Here is a 15,000-nt window from a genome sequence, read left to right on the forward strand (position 1 = left end):
GAGACCGGAGCTGTGAAATCTTTCTTTAGGCAAATTGTGTCATTTGTATGAGAGTCCGGTTAGGACGGGGAGTCAGTGCAGCCAGCAGTGACATCATCCCTGGACCGACTCCAGGTCAGTTACCTCCAGCACCGAGTCAAGCCCTCGCTGGATGAAGTAATTACCGGGGTTTATTTTTGGAGGTTGTTCGTCTTTTACACGAGGGCTTTATCTCACAGATGCTCGCGTAGCATGGTGGACTGCTGACTGGACAAATGAAGTCATGGAAATGTCACCGAGCCAAGATGGAGGAAAACACGATCGTGTGTTTCCTGACATACAATGCTCAGTTTGGGCACGAACACCCATGAACAAGGAAAATAAACAACCGGGGCATAAATTGCATTTGCATATTAGTATATTTTTAACCTCTGTTACTATACAAATGTTTGTTTTTTTTTTTGTCAAGGCAGTTTTGTTATTCCTTATTCTCATTACTCGAGTTGTAAAAGAAAATCAGGGGGGATGGTGGATTTTATCATATGTGGACAGATAATTTGTGCTGATTACAAATAATATAATATATTACAAATAATAGCACTGACCAAAACAACTGCAGATTGTCATCTTTCCAAACTTTAGTGAAGATATGGGAGAAGGAGTTGGGGATGGTCTTTGAAGAAAATACTTAAATATATGCGAAAATATACATTTTCCTTTTACTAGTAATAAAATTAAAGAGGCTCAATTTTAAATTTATTCACAAATTTTTATTTAACACAAAATTTCAAAGGATATCTCTTCAAAATGTCCAAGATGTAAAAGAATCGATGGAACATTTGTACATATGTTTTGGGAATGTGATCTTTAATAAGTTTCTGGAAATCAATTCATTCCTTCACACAATCAGTATTAGAAATTAATTTTGATTTAAGCTCCAATTTGTATTTATTAAATGACACACTGGATCTTCAGTTAGACCGGAAAAAAAGCAGGATATTAATTATGATCACATACTTCGCTAAGAAATGCATACTTTTACTTTGGAAAGATGATTCCCCTCCAACTTTCAAGTTTTTTTTGGATCAAATTTCAGTTTCTTTACCATTGGAAAAATGTACTTTAGAAAAATACAACCGTGCTCATATTTTTCAAGAATTTTGGTTCCCATTATTCTTAAAACTGGATAATTTTTCCAAAGGGGACCAATGAGTATCTTTATTTTCGAACTTGTGCCTTATATGTATGTATGTTTGTATGTATATATGGATATATATATATATATATATAGTTTGATATCGCTGTTGCTGCCATTATATATTTTTTATTTATTTTTTTTAATTTTTTTATATTTATTTAATTTTGTTCTCCGTTAATGTATGTTTTTTTTCCCCCTAGGGTAATTATGGGGAGGGTAGGAATGTGGGTATAATAGAAATCATGCATGTGAAAATGTGAATTGTGAAAATTATTGTGAAATAAAAACATATATAAAAAAAAAAGAAACACGTGCAGAAATACTGCAGGAATGACATAGCAGCAGTTAAATGCAGCCTTCTGTAAGCTTTAAATATCCACTGGGCTTACATCAAATACATCAAAACACAACAATAAAAAACACTTTTCTGAACTTATCAATATGACTCTGTCCTTCACAGGATAAGTAAAATGGATCACTGCAAAAACTCTAAATTAAAATATTTGTCTATTTCTAATTAAAATGTATAATTTTAGTAAAAAAATCTCATTACACTTAAAACAAGACTCATCACTGGAAAAAACCACAATTTTCACCTGTTTCAAGTAGATTTTCACTTGAAATAAGTAGAAAAATCTGCCAGTGAACAAGATTTTTTTGCTTGTAATAATAAGATAAATCTTGTCCCACTGGCAGATTTTTCTACTTATTTCAAGTGAAAATTTACTTGAAACAGGTGAAAATGGTCAAATAAGTTATTTTTCTGGTGTTATTTTTCTGGTGATGACTCTAAATGTTGAAATAGCAGTAAAACCACATTCATTGATGAAATGACATAAGGGATGGAAAGGAGGGGATGGCAGTTTTACAGGGGGGATGATTTGGACCGTTTTTATTTCAGGGGAGGATGCCATCCCCCCTCATCCCCCCTCAACTCCAGTACTGCTTATTCTTAAATTATAATGTTTGATATTGTCACGATTATTTCAATATTAAGACGTAAAATGATTTTTGGAGGGATTAGATACATTTTTAAATGCCAAGCACTTCACATATTCATTTGTATCAGGATGAGACTTCAGAACTTTCACAATACACTGAAATAAACATTTCAAAAGAATCTTTTTAAGTATAACTTTAGCGATATTTCTGTGACGGACATGGAAATATGGCTGGAAATGACAGTGTTGGACAATCATCTTTTCTACAGCCTGTTCTGCTTATCTTGGGGTTTCAGACGCCATCGTGACTGGACTGAAACTGCTTAATCTCTTCCCAGTTTGGGCCATACCAGAGTCCAAATCTTTAGTGCAGTGTCTGGACCGTGACCTTTACTTCTACCTGAATGCACGTATAGCGCCAGCTCTTATGTTAGAAAAAGCAAGGAAGTAAGATGGTTCATATTATAATACATATATGCCTTTTTAGGAGGAAAATCATACTACAGTGCCATAGGGATGGGCGGTATGGACCTAAAAAATGTATCACGATTATTTCTGGCATTTATCCCGATAACGATAAAAATGACGATAAAAAAAATACCAATTCAACTCCACCTTTTTAACTATAAATCTATCTCACTCTCAGATCTGCCATGTTTGTTACACAAAAACATATCAACGGGAATTTATCTTTCTTTCTTTCTTTCTTTCTTTCTTTCTTTCTTTCTTTCTTTCTTTCTTTCTTTCTTTCTTTCTTTCTTTCTTTCTTTCTTTCTTTCTTTCTTTCTTTCTTTCTTTCTTTCTTTCAGGCTCATTTCCTTCTTTCCTTCCTTCTTCCTTCTTTTTTCCCTTCCTTCCTCCTTTCCTTGTTTTCTCCCTTCCTTCCTTCCTTCCTTCCTTCCTTCCTTCTTTTTTCCCTTCCTTCCTCCTTTCCTTGTTTTCTCCCTTCCTTCCTTCCTTCCCCTTTTCTCCCTTCCTTCCTCCTTCCTTCCTTCCTTCCTTCCTTCCTTCCTTCCTTCCTTCCTTCCTTCCTTCCTTCCTGCCTTCCTTCCTGCCTTCCTTCCTTCCTTCCTTCCTTCTTTTCTCCCTTCCTTCCTTCCTTCCTTCCTTCCTTCCTTCCTTCCTTCCTTCCTTCCTTCCTTCCTTCCTTCCTGCCTGCCTTCCTTCCTTCCTTCCTTCCTTCCTTCCTTCCTTCCTTCCTGCCTTCCTTCCTTCCTTCCTTCCTTCCTTCCTTCCTGCCTTCCTTCCTTCCTTCCTTCCTTCCTTCCTTCCTGCCTTCCTTCCTTCCTCCCCTTCCTTCCTTCCTGCCTTCCTTCCTTCCTTCCTTCCTTCCTTCCTTCCTTCCTTCTTTTCTCCCTTCCTTCCTTCCTTCCTTCCTTCCTTCCTTCCTTCCTTCCTTCCTTCCTTCCTTCCTTCCTTCCTTCCTTCCTTCACGTACGTTGTGCGTGGATTTAACACAGAACTATAAATCATCTTTACACAAAAACGTCATCAACAGGAATTTATCGTTTTTACCGCGAGATGACAAATTCTTATCGTGGGGCATTTTTTTTGACGGTTTATCGTGAACGGTAAAATATCACCCATTCCTACAGTGCCAAGAGAAAGAGAGTGTGAGAGAGTGCTACTGTTCTCCCAGCTGAAGTTAGAGGAAATCAACTCTCTTTGTTTCTGTCACTGTGAGTTTTAATTTGACGAGCTGGTAATTACTGAGCTCCTCCCGAGAAGAATAAAGGCCCCATTCCCTCAACATTTCCAGACATTTCAGTCTCATTGTTCGTGACGGAAAAGAATGAGGTCACAAATCAATGGTAAATTGTTGCCAATGTCTCCTCTGTAACTACAGAATTATAACTCTAAAGATGGATTTTTTGCTCTAAAGCCGCCTTGTTTACTTGCTATTTACCTCAAATGAAGAAAAAAAGAACATTTATATGTGAGGCAGCTCTGCTCTGTACTGTAATAACTGCAGCAGGGTCAGATTTACACAAGTGCTGCAAAAGTGCACGTTGTCTCAGTCAGCATGTGTGGGTTTTTGTCATGAAAGCATCAGTCACAGAGCAGCCTAAGGTGACGGAGGACCAGCTGTTTCCTCCTCCTCCACTGTCCGTCCTTCTCCCAGTAAAACTGGCTCCTCTTATCCTCTATCTGGTCCAGCCAGCCGTCATTCGTATTTCCGTGGATCAAAATCAGCCGCTCCTAAACTTCATGTACGCTCAGTACTTGAGTTGTAAAAACAAATCAGGGGGGACGGTGGATTTTATCATATGGGGACAGATAATTTGTGCTGATTACAAATAATATAATATATTACAAATAATAGCAGTGACCAAAACACCTGCAGAAATACTGCAGGGAATGACATAGCAGCAGTTAAATGCAGCCTTCTGTAAGCTTTAAATATCCTCTGGGCTTACATCAAATACATCAAAACACAACAATAAAAAACACTTTTCTGAACTTATCAATATGACTCTGTCCTTCACAGAATAAGTAACATGGATCACTGCAAAAACTCAAAATCTTAACAATATTTGTCTTATTTCTAGTTAAAATGTCTCATTTTAGTAAAAAAAAGAATCTCATTACACTTAAAGGATCTGTATGTAAGAGCAATAATAAAACGAATCATAAAATGACCCCGATATGTCAACAGACATTTAAAAATCATGTTCATTTCAAATACTTATGTCACTGACAACAGCACTCAAGCCAGGATATTCCAGTTTAAAAAAGAGGAGTTGCAGCCCTCAACTGATGTTTATGTTGTCATTTTTTGTTTTGGCCTGAAGCTCCACCCTCCACCTATCTCCCAATCACCAAGTCAGTATTGTTTCTGAAGCTCCACCCTCCACCTATCTCCCAATCACCAAGTCAGTATTGTTTCTGAAGCTCCACCCTCCACCTATCTCCCAATCACCAAGTCAGTAGTGTTTCTGAAGCTCCACCCTCCACCTATCTCCCAATCACCAAGTCAGTATTGTTTCTGAAGCTCCACCCTCCACCTATCTCCCAATCACCAAGTCAGTATTGTTTCTGAAGCTCCCACCCTCCACCTATCTCCCAATCACCAAGTCAGTATTGTTTCTGAAGCTCCACCCTCCACCTATCTCCCAATCACCAAGTCAGTAGTGTTTCTGAAGCTCCACCCTCCACCTATCTCCCAATCACCAAGTCAGTATTGTTTCTGAAGCTCCACCCTCCACCTATCTCCCAATCACCAAGTCAGTATTGTTTCTGAAGCTCCACCCTCCACCTATCTCCCAATCACCAGTCAGTATTGTTTCAGCATCCGGGTTGCCAGCTCGGCTCTAATTATGGCAGCCATGGCAGCCTACGTTCCTGCTGCATTCTGCAGCCTACCTGGCAACCTCTGGTCGGGGGGAGGAGGGGGAGGGTACACGCCGCTCAACAATATTTTGAAAGTGACTGCAGTACCAGTTTTGGACATTTCTTACAGACGGCTCCTTTAAAACAAGACTCATCACTGGAAAAAACAACAATTTTCACCTGTTTCAAGTAGATTTTCACTTAAAATAAGTAGAAAAAGTAGAAAAATCTGCCAGTGGAACAAGATTTTTTTTGCTTGTAATGAGAAGATAAATCTTGTCCCACTGGCAGATTTTTCTACTTATTTCAAGTAAAGATTTACTTGAAACAGGTGAAAATTGTCAAATAAGTTATTTTTCTGTGTTATTTTTCTGGTGATGACTCTAAATGTTGAAATAGCAGTAAAACCACATTCATTGATGAAATTACATAAGGGATGGAAAGGGGGGATGACAGTTTTACAGGGGGGGAAGATTTGGACCGTTTTTATTTCAGGGGGTGATGCTATCCCCCTCATCCCCCCTCAACTCCAGTACTGTGTACGCTCCTATTTCAGTTTTTACGGCAAATGAATGAATGCGGCTCAAAAAAAGAAAGATATGAGGTAGGCCTACTGAGTTTGAGATAATGCAGATATTTTTTTTTCATATATTTCTTTCATTACCTTGATGACACCCATATATACATGCAATACGGAACCTGGAGCAAAAAAGGCGACTGTACTTTGTAGAAAAGTAAAATCTTAATATTTCAATATTTGTACAGTTAAATTGTTTGAAATTCAGTGTGCCTGTAGTTATTGGAGTCCTGAAGAGGAGTATGTGAGGTATTGGGTGAAATTATGGAAGAATTAGTTTTTACAGTCTCTGCAACACGGAACCTGAAGCAAAAAAAGGCGACTGACCTTTGTAGAAAAGTAAAATGTTTGAAGTTTAGATCTTAATATTTCAATATTTGTACAGTTAAATTGTTTGAAATTCAGTGTGCCTGTAGTTATTGTAGTTTTGAAGAGGGCTATATGAGGTATTAGGTGAAATTATGGAAGAATTAGTTTGTATAGTCTCTGCAACTCAGAACCTAAAGTAAAAAAAAAAAAAAGAAAAAAGTGTTTCATCCTTTTCTATTATGGTAAGAGTGTGTAAATATTACGGTGGAAGTATGGGTGTCATCAAGGTAATGAAAGAAATATATGGGGAAAAAAGGCATTATCTCAAACTCAGTACTTCATATATTTCTGTTTTTGAGCCGCATTAATTTGCCGTAAAGACTGAGGAGCGCACATGAAACCTAGGAGCGGCTGATTTGACCACCTAAGTACGAATGACCGCAGTTATCCTCTCCCTCTCTCGTCTTTGTGTTTCTCCTCCTGTGAGTGTGTGCGCGGTCATGCATGTGCATGACACCCAGGAGGCTGAGCTGACTCCATTCAGTTACAACACCGCCATCTAACGGCCAACAAGGGGAACTGCAGCGTTTTTTCCTCTGATCCGTGGACCATCAGTCCACGTCAGTGCGTGTTTTTGCTGGTTTCCTGCTCCAACACGTGAATGGACAAAGTGGATCATCATCTTTATTGCCTACACAAGTCTGTTTAATGATGCATCAATATTGAGTCAGGTGTGTAGCACCCTATAATGTAATAATTTCCTGAAAATGTAATAACGCCTGAAAATGTAATAAAATTTGCACTTAACTCAATCGAAAATGTAATAAAATCCAATAATGTAATAAAATATCCTGACTGATATTGTAATAACATTTTTACTGATAATGTAATACCTTATTATGTTATTGGGAAATTATTACATGGTACTCAAAGTCTGCAATTTAACCCAATAGTCATTAAGTTGTTTCAAATCCAGCGTATATAACATTCTTAGATACTTAAAACACAAAATGTAGAACTCTGGACTGAAAATTTGTCAAGTATTACATTATCAGTTTTGGAAGAAAAAAAAAAGAAGACCCACCTGAAAATGTGATAAATTCCCAATAATGTAATAAGGTATTACATTATCAGTAAAAATGTTATTACAATATCAGTCAGGATATTTTATTACATTATTGGTGAAGTTATTACATTATTGGATTTTATTACATTTTCGATTGAGTTAAGTGCAAATTTTGTTACATTTTCAGGCGTTATTACATTTTCAGGAAATTACTACATTATAGGGTGCTACAAGGTATGTTGCAGTTAGGAAACATGCAAGTCCTGCAGAACACTGGGCCCTTGGGACTGGGGTCCAATGGGATACAGACTTAAACAGTAAACAAGTACAGTTTATTTTGAGATTACTGGCAGATAATTTTCACATTTTGTTTCCTCTCTTCTTTTATTTTTTATAATCATTTTCCACATTAAATCCCATTTCTGCACTTCACCTTGTAGATCAAGTATGGATGAATGTAATGATCAATACTTATGTTTTTGTTTTTTAGTACCTATTGTTTAATGTGGGTGGATTTGTTAATCTGTACAGAATGACTGTTTGGCGCTTGTGACTCTAATTTCAATCTATATGTTTTGATCTATATCCACCAAAATCTAGATATTTCACACATTTCTAATAAGTAAAACATTATCATCTCATATGTTGTTTCCCACGGTCTTAATCAGCACACTATTAAATATTAAAGGACTCCACATTGTGCTTAGGTTTTGCCTTAGGAGAAAGCTGAATCGATTTTCATTGTGCTGTACCTAATGACGATAAAGATCATTGATTCATTCATAACAACCTCCCAACACTCGGCATGCCTGGGTTTCACCGCTGGAGGGTTTTGCAGGTTTAGCTGCAGCGGTGCTTGTTTCTTTCTGCAGCGGAGCTTGTTTCTGCAGCGGTGCTTGTTTCTGCAGCGGTGCTTGTTTCTGTAGCGGTGCTTGTTTCTGCAGCGGTGCTTGTTTGTTTCTGCAGCGGTGCTTGTTTCTGCAGCGGTGCTTGTTTCTGCAGCGGTGCTTGTTTCTTTCTGTAGCGGTGCTTGTTTCTGCAGCGGTGCTTGGTTGTTTCTGCAGCGGTGCTTGTTTCTGCAGCGGTGCTTGGTTGTTTCTGCAGCGGTGCTTGTTTCTGCAGCGGTGCTTGTTTCTGCAGCGGTGCTTGTTTCTGCAGCGGTGCTTGTTTCTGCAGCGGTGCTTGTTTCTGCAGCGGTGCTTGTTTCTGCAGCGGTGCTTGTTTCTGCAGCGGTGCTTGTTTCTTTCTGCAGCGGTGCTTGTTTCTTTCTGCAGCGGTGCTTGTTTCTTTCTGCAGCGGTGCTTGTTTCTGCAGCTGTGCTTGTTTCTGCAGCGGTGCTTGTTTCTGCAGCGGTGCTTGTTTCTGCAGCGGTGGTTGTTTCTGCAGCGGTGCTTGTTTCTGCAGCGGTGCTTGTTTCTGCAGCGGTAGTTCTTTCTGCAGCGGTGCTTGTTTCTGCAGCGGTGCTTGTTTCTGCAGCGGTGGTTGTTTCTGCAGCGGTGCTTGTTTCTGCAGCGGTGCTTGTTTCTGCAGCGGTAGTTCTTTCTGCAGCGGTGCTTGTTTCTGCAGCGGTGCTTGTTTCTGCAGCGGTGCTTGTTTCTGCAGCGGTAGTTCTTTCTGCAGCGGTGCTTGTTTCTGCAGCGGTGCTTGTTTCTGCAGCGGTGCTTGTTTCTGCAGCGGTGGTTGTTTCTGCAGCGGTGCTTGTTTCTGCAGCGGTGCTTGTTTCTGCAGCGGTAGTTCTTTCTGCAGCGGTGCTTGTTTCTGCAGCGGTGCTTGTTTCTGCAGCGGTGCTTGTTTCTGCAGCGATGGTTGTTTCTGCAGCGGTGGTTTCTGCAGCGATGGTTGTTTCTGCAGCGGTGGTTTCTGCAGCGGTGTTTCTTTCTGCAGCGGTGCTTGTTTCTGCAGCGGTGCTTGTTTCTGCAGCGGTGCTTCTTTCTGCAGCGGTGCTTCTTTCTGCAGCGGTGCTTGTTTCTGCAGCGGTGCTTGTTTCTTTCTGCAGCGGTGCTTGTTTCTGCAGCGGTGCTTGTTTCTGCAGCGGTGCTTGTTTCTGCAGCGGTGCTTGTTTCTGCAGCGGTGGTTGTTTCTGCAGCAGTGCTTGTTTCTGCAGCGGTGCTTGTTTCTTTCTGCAGCGGTGCTTGTTTCTGCAGCGGTGCTTGTTTCTGCAGCGGTGGTTGTTTCTGCAGCGGTGCTTGTTTCTGCAGCGGTGCTTGTTTCTGCAGCGGTGCTTGTTTCTGCAGCGGTGCTTGTTTCTGCAGCGGTGCTTGTTTCTGCAGCGGTGCTTGTTTCTTTCTGCAGCGGTGCTTGTTTCTTTCTGCAGCGGTGCTTGTTTCTGCAGCGGTGCTTGTTTCTTTCTGCAGCGGTGCTTGTTTCTGCAGCGGTGCTTGTTTCTGCAGCGGTGGTTGTTTCTGCAGCGGTGGTTGTTTCTTTCTGCAGCGGTGCTTGTTTCTGCAGCGGTGCTTGTTTCTGCAGCGTTGCTTGTTTCTGCAGCGGTGCTTGTTTCTGCAGCGTTGCTTGTTTCTGCAGCGGTGCTTGTTTCTGCAGCGGTGCTTGTTTCTTTCTGCAGCGGAGCTTGTTTCTGCAGCGGTGCTTGTTTCTTTCTGCAGCGGTGCTTGTTTCTGCAGCGGTGCTTGTTTCTGCAGCGTGGTTGTTTCTGCAGCGGTGCTTGTTTCTGCAGCGGTGCTTGTTTCTGCAGCGGTGCTTGTTTCTGCAGGGGAGGAGCTGGCTGACTCGTAATGAGGCCCCACCGTAGCCTTGAACGTGTGTTCGCACACGTCCAGCAGGATTTCTGTGTTGCTGCGTGTATTTGTAGATATGCACGTCTTTGGTTCCCATGTGCCATTGACCACCAGCACACTTGCATATTAATAGGCTCATGGGACTTTGTTCTTGTTTATCGCTTTGCTACAGCGCTGCCTGTTGTGGCAGTTTTCTCAGCCTTTTTCAAAGTACAACAAGGACACATTATCATTAGCTGCTCCAGCTGCAGACTGTGCACAAAACTACACAAAGATGCTCAGTCAGAAACAAATGGAAAGAGAATAAAGTCCCATTTGGATGAGATTAGCATGAAATAGTAATGAGGGAAATTAAACATTGTCCTTGTACCTGCTGTGCTTCTTGCAGTTTATATATACATTTATACAGAATGTAACTGTTTATAAGCCTTTTTCACCGCCTTTAGTATGGGAGATCCAGTTTGAATTGCTTCTCTGGTGTTTTCACTATAGAATCATGAAACAAGACCTATGTTATCTTATCTTATGTACATCTTATGTAATCTTAACAATAATATTTGTCATATTTCTAGTTAAAATGTCTCATTTTTAGTCAAAAAAATCTCATTACACTTAAAACAAGAGTCATCACTGGAAAAAACAACAATTTTCACCTGTTTCAAGTAGATTTTCACTTAATATAAGTAGATTGTTTTGCTTGTAATGAGAAGATAAATCTTGTCCCACTGGCAGATTTTTCTACTTATTTCAAGTGAAAATTTACTTGAAACAGATGAAAATTGTCAAATAACATGTTCTTTTTCTGGTACTGACTCTTGTTTTAAGTGTAATGAGATTTTTTGATTAAAATTGAGACATTTTAACTAGAAATAAGACAAATATTCCTGGTAAGATTTTGAGTTTTTACAGTGTGCAGATAAATAAACACTTTATTCGCTAAAATGAAGTCAAAAAGAAAAATAAATCATACGGGCAAGACTCAGTACTCATTGTGTAGTGAATCAATATCTTGCTGATCTTTTTTCCTGTCTAACGTCATCAGTATCACGTTCTTGTGCATGAATTTGGTTCTTTATATTTCATTGGTTCATGGATATTTCTGTGCTTTGACTTGTGGGCAGCTTCTCTAATGTCCCTGTGGCAGCAAAACAACCCCCAACCATCAACCTTCCACCGCTGTGCTTGACAGGAACTGAGAAGAGTTTCTGCTGATACGCTGTGTCTGGTTTACGGGTTTTAATGTTACGATGTTCGCTGAGATCTTTTCTCCTCATCATTACCTTAGCAGAGCTTCTGCTGTGTTTAGTCAACAGTGACCTCAGTTACGCGTTTTGTATTCCAGCGTGCGTCATTCGTGTTCTTTTTCTCCTTTTTTTTTCTTGTCAGCACCTTGTTTTGCTTACTTCCTGTTTTGTGTTGAAGGACTTTGGTTCATTTTGCATCCCACGATTGTCTCACACCTGTGTTTTTTTGTTCCTCACCCCCACAACCTCCTGCATATTTTATTCCAGGTTTTTCCATCATCGTCATCCTCCTCATTTTAAAAAAACCCTAAGTACCAGGTTTTCTTTCTTTTTTAATTGCGGTATGCCCTGGTAGATGAAACCTTACAACTGAGAGACAGTATAGTTTGTTTCTTCACATAATTTATAGTTGTCTCATCAGCCTTGATCAGCCACACTGCAAAAACTCAAAATCTTACCAGGAATATGTGTCTTATTTCTAGTTAAAATGTCTCATTTTTAGTCAAAAAATCTCATTACACTTAAAACAAGAGTCATTACCAGAAAAATAACTTAAATTTTCACTTGAAATAAGTAGAAAAATCTGCCAGTGGGACAAGATTTATCTTCTCATTACAAGCAAAAAAATCTTGTTCCACTGGCAGATTTTTCTACTTATTTTAAGTGAAAATCTACTTAAAACAGGTGAAAATTGTTGTTTTTTCCAGTGATGAATCTTGTTTTAAGTGTAATGAGATATTTTTTTGACTAGAAATGAGACATTTTATCTAGAAATAAGACAAATATTCTTTTTTATTCCAGGTTTTTCCATCATCGCCATCCTCCTCATTTTACAAAAACACTAAGTACCAGGTTTTCTTTCTTTTTTAATTGTGCTATGCCCTGGTAGATGAAACCTTACAAATGAGAGACAGTATAGTTTGTTTCTTCACATAATTTATAGTTGTTTCATCAGCCTTGATCAGCCACACTGCAAAAACTCAAAATCTTACCACTTACCAGGAATATGTGTCTTATTTCTAGTTAAAATGTCTCATTTTTAGTCAAAAAATCTCATTACACTTAAAACAAGAGTCATTACCAGAAAAACAACTTAAATTTTCACTTGAAATAAGTAGAAAAATCTGCCAGTGGGACAAGATTTATCTTCTCATTACAAGCAAAAAAATCTTGTTCCACTGGCAGATTTTTCTACTTATTTTAAATGAAAACTTACTTGAAACAGGTGAAAATTGTTGTTTTTTCCAGTGATGACTCTTGTTTTAAGTGTAATGAGTTTTTAATTTGACTAAAATGAGACATTTTAACTAGAAATAAGACAAATATTCTTTTTTATTCCAGGTTTTTCCATCATCGCCATTAGGGCTGGGCGATATATCGAGATTTTAATATATATCGATATATTTTCAAACACGATATGGTACGAGACAATATCGTTTATATCGATTTAAAAAAAAAAAAAAAAAAAACACAAATGTGACAAATTGACTTGAATGTTTTATTTGAGATTTGCACAAATGTTTTGTTATTTGCACAACTGTCAACCTCAGTGGAAAAGTCTGCCTGTTACTGTCTACATTGTATTAATTGCACAGTGTATTTTAATTTAATTGTTATGCAGGAAAGGGATATTTGTTTTATTTTATTCAAGAAGCATTTTTATTCTATATATGCAGGCAGTTTATTTTTGTTTCATTTGTTTTATACATTTTGATATTGTGCAGACCTCTGTTAATAAAGGAACCTGTGTGACATTTGGCACGAGGCTTTGTATTAAAACTGACTGTTTTTTTAAGGGTTTGCCTCAGAAAAAAATGAAGCTAACAGAGATGCTAACAGAGATGCTAACAGAGATGCTATGCTATAATGCTTTGGGGGAAACCCCAATTAAGGCACAGAAAAAATATCGATATATATCGAGTATCGCCATTTAGCTAGAAAATATCGAGATATGACTTTTGGTCCATATCGCCCAGCCCTAATCGCCATCCTCCTCATTTAAAAAAAAAAAAACCACTAAGTACCAGGTTTTCTTTCTTTTTTAATTGCGGTATGCCCTGGTAGATGAAACCTTACAACTGAGAGACAGTATAGTTTGTTTCTTCACATAATTTCTAGTTGTCTCATCAGCCTTGACATTTTGCATCCTCATCCCTGTATCTGCGTGACCACAGGAGCTCGTTAGCGCGGCTCCCGTAAGTTTCTCTGTTCTTGTTTGCTTCATCACTGACAGTGATGGACAATAAAGGTCTTATGAGCAGAAGAAGAGACGATAACATGCAATTAATGAGCTGATACTGTTTGAATCAGGCAGCGAGAGGATGTTTCCCACTAAAGATGTGTGTCTCTGCCAGAGAGTACAAATACTTCGTTACCTTACTTAAGTAGAAATTTTGGTTATCTATACTTCACTGGAGTAAATATTTTTCAGGCGACTTTTTACTTCTACTCCTTACATTTTCACGCAATTATCTGTACTTTTTACTCCTTACATTTTAAAAACAGCCTTGTTACTCTATTTCATTTCACCTTTAAAAAAAAACTATCCAGTTAAATTGCTCCATCCGGATAGAGTGAATTTGGTTGTGGTTGTTTCAGATGTTCTTGTCCAGTTTTGTTCTTACATCCGTTCCTTCAGATTCCTGCAACTAAACTTGGATGTACATTCCAATAAAGGTTAGGATAAATGATAACATGCCTCTGAAGTTTGACTTTTTGCACCATTACAATACTTATAGGCAACTAGTCATCATATCTCCTGCTCTCTGAAACACATGTTAATGCTCAATAGTACACATATATGGTTCTTTAATATATTTGCATTATACTAAGATGCATTCATTTTCAATGGCTTTTGTCCTTAATGGCTTTTTCCCCCTTACATTACTTTTACTTTTATACTTTAAGTAGTTTTGAAACCAGTACTTTTATACTTTTACTTGAGTAAAAAACTTGAGTTGATACTTCAACTTCTACAGGCGTATTTTTAAACTCTAGTATCCATACTTCTACCTGAGTAATGAATACTTTGACACCTGTGGTCTCTGCAGGTCTCAGCCTGGTGGTGGGCCTGGTGTTGTACATTTCCAGCATTAATGACGAGGTGATGAATCGACCCAGAGAGCCTGAACAATTCTTCCACTACCACTACGGCTGGTCCTTCGCCTTCGCCGCCTCGTCCTTCCTGCTCAAAGAGGTGATTCCAGCGCCGGACATGTGAAGACACACGTGAAAACACACGTGAAAACACACGTGAAAACACACGTGAAAACACACGTGAAAACACACGTGGAAACACACGTGGAAACACACGTGAAAACACGCGTGAAAACACACGTGAAAAAGTACCGTATTGAGCTGAAAAGGAACGCATTTTGTCCCGTATTACTGTGAGAGTCAGAAAATGTGCACTATTACAGGATGGATGTTCTGCTTTTCTTTCTATTGTTATATTAATTTATACAATTTTAAGTTAAGCAGGACAGGTTTTACCCTTGTACTGTCTTTGGGACTGCTGTTCCTTCTTACCTCCTGCTCTCTCCTTCCTTCCTTCCTTCCTTCCTTCCTTCCTTCCTTCCTTCCTTCCTTCCTTCCTTCCTTCCTTCCTTCCTTCCTTCCTTCCTT

General features: G+C 38.9%; 1 protein-coding gene across 1 annotated transcript in view; it reads left to right on the forward strand.

Annotated features, from left to right (window-relative positions):
* Window positions 1-15,000, forward strand: part of LOC133460923 (voltage-dependent calcium channel gamma-7 subunit-like) — a 63,873-nt gene that overhangs the window by 41,863 nt on the left and 7,010 nt on the right. The window contains exons 3-5 of the mRNA XM_061741635.1: window positions 2,415-2,528; window positions 4,166-4,348; window positions 14,427-14,572. Coding sequence (XP_061597619.1) covers window positions 2,415-2,528; window positions 4,166-4,348; window positions 14,427-14,572 — 443 coding nt within the window. The remainder of the gene's footprint in view (window positions 1-2,414; window positions 2,529-4,165; window positions 4,349-14,426; window positions 14,573-15,000) is intronic.

The sequence above is a fragment of the Cololabis saira genome, chromosome 15 (assembly GCF_033807715.1).
Source record: "Cololabis saira isolate AMF1-May2022 chromosome 15, fColSai1.1, whole genome shotgun sequence".
NCBI classification, from domain to species: domain Eukaryota; kingdom Metazoa; phylum Chordata; class Actinopteri; order Beloniformes; family Belonidae; genus Cololabis; species Cololabis saira.